We start from the raw sequence: 12,890 nt of genomic DNA, 5'->3' as shown, positions 1-12,890 counted from the left end.
ATCTTTATCTAATCAAGATCTACATATTTTAAAGAATAAGATGTTATCTTAAAAACAGATTGCCAACCAGTAGTTCATCTTAACAGAAACTTAGGAGCTTGTTTTAGAAATGCTTAGAAAAAACCAACAGAAATTGGTTATGCATGAGTTTGTTTTTAATTTTGTATTTACCTCACACACACACACACAAACACACACAAACACACTCCCTTTCCTGCATTCGTGTCTTTTTTTGTTTTGTGACTAAGTTTAACTGGAACTGACTTTGTGACCTTAGATTCACAAGTGACTGTTGGAGCTTGGTTGGATTGGCAGTGGGTACACAACTGAAGACAATGGCTCCCCTTCTTCCAGAAGCTACCAGGCAACACAAACGGCTAGGGCTCAATGAGCCCCTCCCTATGCATGATTAGTTATGGACATGAATCTGTTTCTTATAGTTTTATACTACCAGAAAGAGAACAGAATGTTTTACCTCATTGTATCTAATATTTGCACTTACATCTCATCAAATCCTAAGGCATAGATAAACTTTGAGAGTACTCTAGTCTGAGCCCTAATTCATTAGTCCGAATTCATCAGGCTGATACAACTTTTGACCACAAGTTGTTTATTAAATTGCAATGCAGTTCATTCTGTTGCTAAAGAGCTTCAGCAATGAAGCAAGTATTGCGAAGAGCTTTCAGTTAAGGAAGTTGAAAAGATAATGAGTACCATCCCAATGCCTGCCTGATCTCATCTTCTCTCTCTCAAGAAGGCTAAGGGACTACGTTGTTTCACTGACAATTAAAGGACATATCTAACTATTTAGGAAGACAGATATCTAAAAATAGGGCCCACCGCCACTGAGGGCAGAAGTGAGATCCCCAGTAGCTGGCTTGAGTACACGAATCAGGAAGGTCTGGGTTCAGGTAAGAGACCTCATCTCCATATATAGGAATACAACAATCAAGGAAGACACAGGACATCAGTCTTTCCCACAGGCACACACACACACATGCACATGCACACACAAACAAACAATAGAGGATATGGTACAACATGGAGAAACTAATTTGAGATTAAGTGTCAAGGAAAATAAACTAGAGTAAAATTGATTTGGACACTTAAAATGACTAGGGAGACAGACAGGGCTACTCTCACATACATCCACAGTTAAGTCTTGAACTCTGTTCAAACACAAGTACCGCAGATGAAGCTGAACTTAGGGCCTGGCATACTTCAGATTCCTAAAACATAGTTTATTAAGTTCTACTAACTTTTGCACAATAGACCCCTCCTCACAAATTACCCAGAGAATGGTACATACAATATACTTTTTACAAGGCAATTTAACTTAGCCAGAACAAATCATTTCAAATCCCTCATGCAGCTTAAAACTATAAATGCAGCCATAATTTTGTAAACCTCAGAGCACTTACTCTGGGCTACTAGACTATGTCCCAGGTGGCCATCCTCACTTTAAATTGAATAAATCATTTGTTCTCACATTTGGTGTGCCTTCACTTTACCTGTTAAGTTGACAGAGGCATCCTCAAGGAAAGGAAGTAAAAACATGTAGGTAGACTAAGTTTCATGAGTCTGGGATTAGACAAACAAGAACTAAGTCATTTGAAAATATGTCCGCCTTCCTCCAAAACAATGCTGGTCAAAATAATAGATGATGATCTCACTTGCATGTTAATTGAGGGATATGCAGATCTCGTATATGGAGATTTTGAGGCTAGCCTAAACTACATAAGACCATACCTTTAAAAAGAGTTGACATCTATATCAGAGGAAAGAAATATTATAAAGTACATTTCATCACTATATCCTGATTAACTTGTTCTGCTGTTAATTATGATTGCCACTGTTAACTAGTTCTATTATTATTTTGCTTAAATAATAAAATATATATATAATTGCAAGAAAGATAATATATAGTAATATATAATATAGGCCCCAATTTTTATTTTAAAATATTTTCATAATAGTTATTTGATATACATATCTAATACATCTGCATCCTAGATCAACTCTCTAAAATGTTGATCACATCAGTGTATATGTAAATGTCCTTCACAAGTTTGGGGTTGTTTTATTTTGATTTTTGATGATAGTTGTTGTTTTTTCTTCCTTCTCCTTCTTCTTCTTCAACTTCCTTTTTGTTTGTGTCTTCAGAGCCTCACATGCTAGGCAAGACCTCTGCCACTGAGCTATACTCCCAGCCCATAGATTACTTTCCAATTGGTAATTAATATATAGATATTATTTTTCTATTTATTCTTCTTTTAGAACAGTCTTGTTAAAAGGCTCACTAGAGGAAAATGTGCTCATATATTTCATGTATATGAACAAAACATTATTAAACTAAAGATGAACTAAATTATCTAGCCATTAAGTGTACATAAGTAATTACCAAGAAAATAAGAAAAATTATCATCTGTTGATCTTAAAATGTAACTAGATATCTTATGCTATATTATCCTTTTTAGTGAAGATTCCTGGACATAGCTTTTATGCCCGAAAAACGCACCCAAGGTAGGTGAACTATTCTTGATTTCTCCTAAACGTATTATTCATTTCAAGCATTTTTTTAGATCCTACCTGTCTAGTTCACTCTAAAATGTAAGATCACTCACAGATGCAGTTTTGAAGGGTTCTGAGACAATTTCAATATCCCCAAATTTTAAAGTCTTAGCTAAATGTTTATGATTGAATTGTATGGCTTCTAATTTTAAAAATAAAACTTTCTGGCAAATTCATTATCACTGTAGAATGCATACACAGCAAGCATGTGTGTTACTACCGTCTCATAGTTTATGGGCCATTGGTCACACAGAGATAAAACTAGAGTCTATGGAAAAGGCATAGAAAGGGAAGTCACAGATTACATTGACCAGCTTTGAATCTCTGTCTCAACTAGTCACTATTGTATCTCTATTACCTTTGGCCAATTTTTCTGTCCATAGGAATAATGATATCAACCACTGTCTGGACAGTGACTTAGACAGTCACAGATAAGCCTCTGAGAATTCACTGAATTTGCACAACTATGTAACTTTATTACAAGAGGTACAAGAGGCTTTCTCTTTCTTGCTTGGCTTCTTTCTCAAGAACCTGATTTCTGTTCAACAATAGAAAAGGTTCTGTTTGAGTGTGTACTCTCTTATTCCAAAAGCCTAGAGAACTGGTTACATAAGTGATAATATGACAGGCATCTTTAGACATAACTATACTTGGACCTAGAATTAAGAATTTTAAGATAAGCTATTCTATTGAAAGAAACCAAATGATAAATATCAAGATAAGAAACGATGGGGGAGTTGGGCAGTGGTGGCACACGCCTTTAATCCCAGCACTCGGGAGGCAGAGGCAGGTGGATCTCTGTGAGTTCAAGGCCAGTCTGATCTACAAGAGCTAGTTTCAGGACAGCTAGGACTGCTACACAGGGAAACGCTGTCTCAAAAAAAGAAAAGAAAAAAGAAAAGATGGGACCGAAGAAAGGTTTCAGTGGTTAAAAGCATTTATTGTCTTCTAGAGGACTTATACAGCTGACATGTGGTACACATAAATTCATGCAGACACAAACACATACACATAAATTAAAATATATCTTTACATAGAGAACAGGAAAAGCACTGGAATTAGAAGACAGGATTGTTAGATTTGATGCTGCCTCTTATTACTTGTATGATTATAAGGAAATTGCTTAATCTTTATTATCCCCCTGTGGGACTAGTACTAGTTATCCAGCCTATATCACAGGCTAGTGAGAGCTCAGAGATTACATACTAAATCATACATTTGAATAAAATGCAAATAGAAAAACTGCATTGCTCTTGTGTAAGTGGTTGACATTGAGATCACAGTACTCAATTTCTTTCAGCTCCCAACGTGTGAGTCAGAGTCTTATCAAAGACCAACGGACATATATTTTAGAAACTTGTAAGGGTCCAATCCAGGAAGCAGTTCAGTCCAAAGGAATCGACATGTATGAGAGTTGTTTCAAAGTGGCATCCTTGAAGTGTCCTGTGAACAAACAAACTTCAAATTGGATTGAGAAGACAAGAATACCAACAGGTTTTTTTTTAATTGTTGTTTAATACTTTAATAATACACAAAGATTCTTTATATTGTGTCATCATAATAAATCTCATCCAATCCCAATTATGGGAACTACATTAGTAAACAGAGAATTCATAACCATTGCCCTCTTGTGTCTGGAAAGTACTTACCTGGTTCGGGAGAATTGTCTGTATTCTGTCAATCATGTTTTAAATAAATGCTGATTGGCCAGGCAGGAAGTATAGGTGGGTAAACCAGACAGGAAGTAGAACAGGAGAATTCTGGGAAGGAGGAAGCCCATTCCTCCCCAGTCCTGCCCAGACCACAGAAGAAGCAAGATAAAATCTGCCCGGCTGAGAAAGGTACCGAGCCATGTGGCTAATGTAGACAAGAACAATGGGTTAATATAAGCTACAAGAGCTAATAAGAAGCCTGAGCTAATGGGCCAATCAGTTTATAACTTATGTAGACCTGTGTGTGATTTTCTTTGGGACTTGCCAGCTGTGGGGTACCAGGCAGGACAGAAACCCCAACAAGCCGGCCCACATGTTACACTTACCTTATTTTATATCTGAATGAGCACATTTAAAAATTCTTTGGTTTAATATAGCCTTGAAAAAATTAACTGCATCCTTCAAAATAGCTCTATTATTACTATTCTACAACCAAGGAACTTTGTCTTAATGCTATGACCATCTTCTGGTAATTTCTGCTTCCCTGGCATGAGGTTTGTCGGTTGTAAACAACCTTTAACTTTGTGTCTCTAAAGTGGCCCCAAAACAATTGAAAACCTCTGTAGGCCATAATACTGTCTAGAGATGTGTCCAAGAACTACCCCTTACAGAAGCCCAAAGAACATTGGCCCAATTCTCATTCATCGTAGTAACAGATGTAGGGTTAAGTTGTAGAGGTAAAACTAAAGTCAACTTCAACTTCATTCTACTTAATGAATCTAAAAGTCATGCTAAATAAAAAAAGCAGAGATAGGCTGGGCAGTGGTGGCACACACCTTTAACCCCAGCACTTGGGAGGCAAAAGCAGGTGGATCTTAGTGAGTTGGAGGTGAGCCTGGAGTACAAAGCAAGTTCCAGGACAGTCATAACTGTTACACAGAGAAACCCTGTCTCAAAAAATAAAAAAATAAGAAAGAAAGAAAGAAAGAAAGAAAGAAAGAAAGAAGCCTGACATAAAATAGAAAATGCTGTATGATTGCATTTATATGAAAGCAACGTTTACTGGAGAGAAAAAGAAACAAATACAGTTCCCTAGAGTAGGAGCTATATGGAAAACTGGATATACCATAAGAATCCATTTAGGGATGATCTTTCCTATATTCTGATTGTAGTAATGATTTCATAAGTCTTGACAACTGTTGGAATGCCATGGTCTTGGATCAGTACAACCAGCTTAACGGAAGTATTATCTAGTGAGACAGGAAAGACTAGGGATGGAGCTGCAATCTTGTCTAGACATACTACATTGGAAGTGTCTCTTAGTTGTTGAAGTTGAGCTACTGAATAGACTGCTGATTGTTAGCATCAGAAAAGAGAATTGAACGCAGGATACATTTGGGAATTTTGAAAACATAGACTATGGTTTAAAGCATGCTCTGAAAGGCATTTATAAGGAAGTGAGCATGCGTTATAGACAGAAAAGAACAAAGGACCAAATCTCCAAGATACCCTTCCATGATGGGTCCATAAAAGAATAGGAACTGAAACAGAAGACTCTGAGATAGGAGGTAGTATAGGAGAAAAATGCAGAAAATGTGTAGTCCTGGAAGCCAAGCAAGAAAGTGTCTTGTTGTCTGAGGTTTTTGTCCTGCCCAGTTCCTACAATTGTTAAGTCCCAAAAAATCACACAGAAGTCTACATTAGTTATAAAACTGATTGGCCATTAGCTCAGGCTTCTTATTAACTCTTATAACCTATATTAGCCCATTACTCTTGTCTATGTTAGTCATGTGACTCGGTACCTTATTCAGCGATGTAGTCACATCTTGCTTCTTCTGGGGCAGGGCCAAGACTGCAGAAAAAGCTTCCCTCTTCCCAGAATTCTCCTGTTCTTATTGACCCATCTCTACTTCCTGTCTGGTTGTCCCACCTCTACTTCCTGCCTGGCTACTGGCCAATTAGCGTTTATTTAAAACATAATTGACAGAATATAGACAATTGTCCCACACCAGTGTCAAGTAGGAAAGAATGGTCAGCTTGAGTCTGAGACTTCTGATTGGTGAGTTGAAATGGACTGACTTGAATTTTATAACATTGGATGTTCTGGGGATCTTGATTGGAGAAATTTTGGTAGAATGCTAGAGGTACCAATACAACTGAAGTATGCCTAGGGATGGGAGAGAAAAGCTGGAGGCTTTCTACAAAGCCTGAAGACCTGAGATCAACCACCTAGAACTCACCTAGAGTCAGAGGAAAAACAACTCCACAAAGTTTCCTCTGCTCTCAACATGTGCATGACCCTCTCCACACACACCATTCATATAATAAACATTTTAATGTAATTTAGAAACTGAAATAATTGTTTTCAACCTTATCTAGATTTTAACTAAGATCCTCTTCTCTCCATACTACTTTATTTTATAAACAAGTATCCTATTGAGTCCTGATGACATTAAAATAAAAGTTATGTTTCCCCTCTTCTCAAAATATGTCTGTTTCAACAGGAGCTAGCACCCTTTCCTTTTCTACTCTGCATTCCCTTTAAAGTACCATGTCTTCATCATCGCTCTTCTGTCCTTTCCTGTTATTGAACTTACCAAGAAGAAAATATGTGGATTATATAAGGTCCAGTGAGACTCTAGTTCTAGAACTGTTTGTGTTTACTGATGAGAGATAGTACAAAAATGAGTTTTGCCTGCCAAAGCAGAGTGGAGAAGTAAATCCATAACAAATACTGACAACATTTTTATGTCTAAGTATTCTTTTCTTTGGGCTTAACTAACACAAATGCCATACTCCTATATTGCCTACTCTTCTACTTATCCAAACCACCAGCTCTGGAAATAAGTCATGGCACCCAGCAGTCATTTTCTTTTGGGATGTTTCACTCCCACAGATTTTCTGCTTACACTCCATAACTATTTTTCCTAATATCACTGATATATCTTAAATATTGATGAGGCCTAAGCAACAAAAGGAAAACAAATTGCAGCTGAACAATGGGTTAAAGAAAGAGTTTCTTGCTCTGTTCTCTCTCCATTGGGGAATATTTATGTGTTTAAAAAGAAGTCCACAAAAATATGCCCACAAATGCCTTAATATCCATGCCTTAATCCCTCACACCTATGAATTAAAGAACATTTGAAGACTGTTTGGGGGATTCTTTTATTTTCTATTAATAGTCGTGTTGCTTTTTCTTAAGAAAGATTTTTTTTAGCTGAGCGGTGGTGTCACACACCTTTAATTCCAGCATTTGGGAGGCAGGGGTAGATGGATCTCTGTAAGTTCAAGGATAGATAGCACTGTTTCATAGAGAAACCCTGTTTTGGAAAACCAAAAAGAAAAAGGAAAAAGGAAGGAAGGAAGGAAGGAAGGAAGGAAGGAAGGAAGGAAGGAAGGAAGGAAGGAAGGAAGGAAGGAAGGAAAGATTTTTTAAACCATCCAATGGGAGTTCCATCTGATTTATCTATACTATATGTAACAGAAATGTCATCAAGTATGTAATTTATGGAAATACATAATTCTACTATTTTCTTTTGGTAGGGTTTTTTCTTCATCTTCTCTGTGAGAGGCTATTCAATGCCTGTAGTCACATTATATGGCACTAGAAGTCATAATCTAAGCATGTAAACATAAGCAGAGCTGAGCAGATAGGGGACCTATGCTGACCCAATTCCAAATTTAAGGGCTATAATTTTAATTCCAGTTCTTGTAACCACATGTAAATCTCTAGCACATTCCATTCATTCTTTATTGCTTAATTGCCTGCACAACAACTGTGATGGCTATTCTTGGTTGTCAGCTTGACTATATCTGGAATGAACTTGGCAATCAAGGTCTTTAGCATAAGCTATCATTGGTGTTTTTGATCTTAGCCATTCTAACAGGTGTAAGATGGTATCTCAGAGTTGTTTTGATTTGCATTTCCCTGATGGCTAAGAATGTTGAACATTTCCTTAAGTATCTTTTGGCCATTTGAGATTCTTCTCAATTTCAGGAGATCCCATTAATTTATTGTTGCTCTCAGTGTCTGTGATACTGGTTTTATATTTAGGAAGTGGTCTCCTGTGCCCATGCATTAAAGACTACTTTCCACTTTCTCTTCTATCAGGTTCAGTGTGGTCAGATTTAAATTGAGGTCTTTAATCCATTAGTACTTGAGTTTGGTGCATGGCAATAGGTATGGATCTGTTTTTATTCTTCTACATGTTGGCATCCAGTTATGCCAGAACCATTTGTTGAAGATACTTTTTTCCATTGTATAATTTTAGCTTCCTTGTCAAAAATCAGGTGTTCATAGGTGTGTGGATTAATATCTGAGTCTTCAATTCGATTCCACTGTCCTCCTACAAGTGCTGCTTATTCTCTGCCTCTCAACGTCTCTGCTCTCTTCTTCCCAGCATTCTTTCTGTCCTGAAAATCCTGCCTAGTTATTGGCCATTTAGATTTTTATTAAGCCATTCACAGTGACATATCTTCACACAGTGTAAAGGAATATCCCATAACAATTTACCTCCTAACTTGTCCCCACAGCTCCCATCTCAATTTATTTATCCTATTCTTTTATGCTTCTGCCATGATTTCAAAAATGAAAATCAATTATATAACTTCCTTGAATAAAATTTTCAATGTTCTGAGCTATTCGATTTCAACCATATGCATTGATCATCTTCTAATCACAAAACCTTCTTATTTCAGAGAAACTGCTGAAAGTGTTATTGTTGCAAACAAAGCCTCTAGTTGTGAGCAACTTTATCACACTTACGTGACATCTGTGCCATTCATTTTAAAACAAATCTGTGATTTTCTGAATGTGCCATGTTAGTCTACTATACAGATCAGGTCTTCTTAAACTTTCCATCCATGGCCTCTTCACCTGAAAAACTTTTAAAACTCAAAAATTTATAGATAATAAATCAAAAACAGAATTTCGTTGATGCTTTAGTTTCTCTCTAGTCTTGACCCAGCATAATGAAATTAGGATTATGTTTTTCATATTTAATTACCAGCTAATCATAGTGCTAGGCACACAGTAGATATTCAGTGAGTGTTTGCTCAATACCTAGTAGTGGCTTCAAGAGATACTGGATACCAGTTCATTTGTCAGGATTGACAGATACTGGAGTCATTATTTTTCAGATCCAGCTGGATGTATGAGTTTTAGTATTCAGTTTATTTTCCTTTTGGTAGTAGGCGGTTCTATTTTTAAAAGGCACTTAATTGAAGAATTTTTCAAACATAAAAGTAGAGTACAGAATAATGAACTCACAGGGCCCACCACCCTCCTTTATTAGTTTCCTGATTTTTTGTTTTATCTGTATTTCCACCACATTTTCCGAGAGTATTTTAAAGCAGACTCCACAAATTAAAATTTTGCCTGTAAATAATCTAGTATATATCTCAGACTGGATAATCACTTTAAGAAACAACAAAGCACAGTGTGTTTTCTTGACTTAGTTTTAATTGTGATTTACTTTTCCTTATGTTGTTAAATAACAATTTACATGTAAATGATCCTGCCCCTCTCTTTAAGATGCAAGACTAATAGTCAGCCTTCCTTCTGGGGGTTTTTCTTTGTTCTGTTCCTGAGTATGTTAATTTTATTTTAATTGTCATAAATTTTATGTAATATAAAATTTTCCCTCAATGATTTTTAAGGGTATAGGTCAGTAGTGTTAAGTTCTTTGGCATTATTCTGCAAACAATCTTTAAGGCTTTTTAATCTTAAAATGCGGAAACTATGCATATTAAACAGCTCCTTGCTTTTCCTTCTCTCAGCCCCTGGAAACTGTTCTACGTATTGTACCTAGACATTCCCTATAAGTTAAGTTAAATATTTAGAAGACAGATATAGTATTTGTCTTTTGGGGACTACCTTCTTTTACTTAACACCATGACTTCAAGATTTAACAATGTCAGTATTTCCATGCCCTTACATTGCTTTCACTTTGTAAATAATGCTGCTGTGGACGTGGAGGACAAATGTGTCTTTTATGCCATGCTCTCAATTCTTTTGGGGTTGATGTGAAAGACCCCAGCTTAGCTGCTGTTATGCCATTTTGCAAGGCTTTCACACAAAAATGTAAGTTCAAGGTAAAGTCGGTATTCCTAGGCTGCCAAACAGGATACATCAGGCCTAGGAGAGGAACAAAAAGTTCTGGGAAAAACTACATGTGCCCTAGATAGGGCCAAGTCAGCTATTATCAGATCTACATGTCCCCAAGGAGCTTGTCCCCAAGTGAACCCATCGCCTCATTCGAACTGACCAATGGGATCCCTGTAACCATCCGTCTGCTTCTATATGCCTGCCTCTGTTGCCCTTTTCCTATAAAAAGACCTTCTTCCAGACTGCAGGGCGCGCAAGTCCTCCGAAAGACTTTGCCGCCCGCAGGTACCTGTGTACACCCAATAAACCTCTTGCTATTTACAGCCAGTGGTCTCGGACTGCTCCTTGGGTTCAGGGGTCTCCTCCTGAGGGAAGGTCCTCCCCGAGGGTCTTTCAGATGGAATCCACTTGGAAATATGATAAATCTGTTTTTAGCTTTTTGCTTATACTGTTCTCCACATTAGCTGTACCATCTTACACTCCTCATCAACAGTGCACATCTGTGTTCAAAGCCCTCCCATTAACACTCATGGTTCTTATGATGGCCTACGACAGTGGTTCTCAACCTGTGGGCCACAGCCCTTTTGAGGGTGGTCAAATGACCTTTTCACAGGGGTCAGATGTTCACATTATAATTCATAACCGTAGAAAAATTACAATTATTAAGTATCAATGAAATAATTTTTGGTTAGAGGGTCACCGCATGAGGAACTGTATTAAAGGGTTATTGCTAAAGAAGGTTAAGAAGCACTGGCCTCTGAGGTCCTATATTGTCTAAATTCACACTGCTACCTGATTTATAGCCTTCCTTTCATTCACTTGCTTTAGCCACTGATGTTGTCTTCGTGTCCTCAACATGCTGCCATATTCCCATCTTAGTAAGAGCTTTTGCTCTTGACTGTCCTTTGTCCAAAATGTCTTTCCCATGGTATCTGTTTGGCTTAATCCATGACTCCTGTGATACCTCAGAGTCATAGATAGGCCTTCTTATTGAATATGTAAGTCAATCATCTTCTACCCTAGAATTCTCCATTTCCCTCCTTAGCCTTATTTTACCCTGTAAACTTTATTACTTAACATACTAGGTATTTTTCTTACCCATTGTTATCAACCATAAACTTTAGATAGCAAAGACTTACAGATAAAACCCCTCATGTAGAATTTGGCTTAATACAAAATTGCTGAATAAATATACTCACATGTATATTCACATGTGTATATGTATATATATGTATTTGTGTATATATGTATGTATAATACACAATATATATATATTTGTGGTTGCTTCCTAGAGTCACATCATGAACTGAAGAGTAAAGTAAAAAGATGTGCATCTTTCCAAAGCAAGAGGACCGGCACAAATTGGACAGATGATGAAAAAAGAATCTACAGGGATAAAAGAATAGCTCAGACCCAGGAAATACTACAGTATTTACTCCCTATCGTGGAATCCTCTAAAAGCATGAAATCTACTCAAATGAAAGACCTATTCACTTCAGGAGCCGACTTCCAGCAACATCAGTAAGTCAATGGCGTTCATCATGCTTACCTATATATTGCTGGAACAAACCCAGGACCTTGTTAGGCTATGCAAATGTTCTACCTCCAAGCCACCCCCAAGCCTGTTCCTTACTATTTAATACAGTTTTATAAGTAAGTATAGCTTGTTAGTTCAATATCTTTAGAAACAAACATAGGCTTTTTAAAACAGCATCCACAATATCACAAAACCTAAGGCCATAATTATATACTAGGTATGTAAAGGATTAAGTTATCAGGCATTATTTGACCTATTGCTCATAGAAAATACTTTAGTTTGTATCTGAAAAGTAAGTATGCATAAATAAGATGTAACTATAGCATGACTTGATGATTTTCAGACATTTTAAAACTTTATACTTCTGAGGGATGGCAGTAGGATTAAAATAATTTGTCTTGGTAACTTCAACTATTTGGTACTCTTTGGAAAACAGTAATAAGATTATTTCTTTTAAAGATGGGAAACAGAACTTTCTCAAGGCACAAACGAAAACTACATAAATAAAAGTAAAGATAATGAAATCTGAAAATAATAAATATATTAGTATTATTGACAACATTTTATAAAATATTTCCTATGTGCTAGATATTTTTCTAAGTTATATACTTATGACCAGCATGGCCCTATATTTACAGTTTCCACATCCCTGGATATAACTAATCTCAGCCCTAAATATATTATTTTATCATTGTTTATAGGAGATAAAAATTAAATATATTCAAGAATAAAAATACTGCTTAAATTAATTATGTAATATTCTGTAGTATTTCCATATTGCAAGTGAATATTGTTATGATTCAGCCACAATATGGCTGACACTTCCCAGTTCCAGGGCCATGCATGTACAGACAAGCCCTCAGGCGTGAGCCCTTGAGCCCCTGCATGAGCTCCGTCATCTGCATATGATGTGACCACTCCATACCCCTGTCCGCCCTCCCTCCCTCTTTCCCTCCATCCCTCTCTCCCTCTCTCTGTCTCTGCACACTGACTTCCCCAGGTCTGTACACCCCCTTCTAATAAA

The 12,890-nt window shown here is 36.9% G+C and overlaps 1 protein-coding gene across 10 annotated transcripts in view; it reads left to right on the top strand.

Annotated features, from left to right (window-relative positions):
• Agbl3 (AGBL carboxypeptidase 3) overlaps positions 1-12,890 on the top strand; it is a 78,717-nt gene that overhangs the window by 54,307 nt on the left and 11,520 nt on the right. For 8 of the 10 annotated variants that reach the window (XM_057764388.1, XM_057764330.1, XM_057764339.1 and 5 more), the window contains 3 exons: positions 2,478-2,523; positions 3,872-4,065; positions 11,622-11,850. In XM_057764388.1, coding sequence (XP_057620371.1) covers positions 2,478-2,523; positions 3,872-4,065; positions 11,622-11,850 — 469 coding nt within the window. Of the gene's footprint in view, positions 1-2,477; positions 2,524-3,871; positions 4,066-11,621; positions 11,855-12,890 lie in introns of those variants that run through there. The other 2 variants (XM_057764398.1, XM_057764406.1) reach the window with 2 other exon arrangements.

The sequence above is a fragment of the Chionomys nivalis genome, chromosome 1 (genome assembly GCF_950005125.1).
Source record: "Chionomys nivalis chromosome 1, mChiNiv1.1, whole genome shotgun sequence".
Classification (NCBI taxonomy): Eukaryota; Metazoa; Chordata; class Mammalia; order Rodentia; family Cricetidae; genus Chionomys; species Chionomys nivalis.
This window is presented reverse-complemented; position numbering and strand designations above follow the sequence as displayed.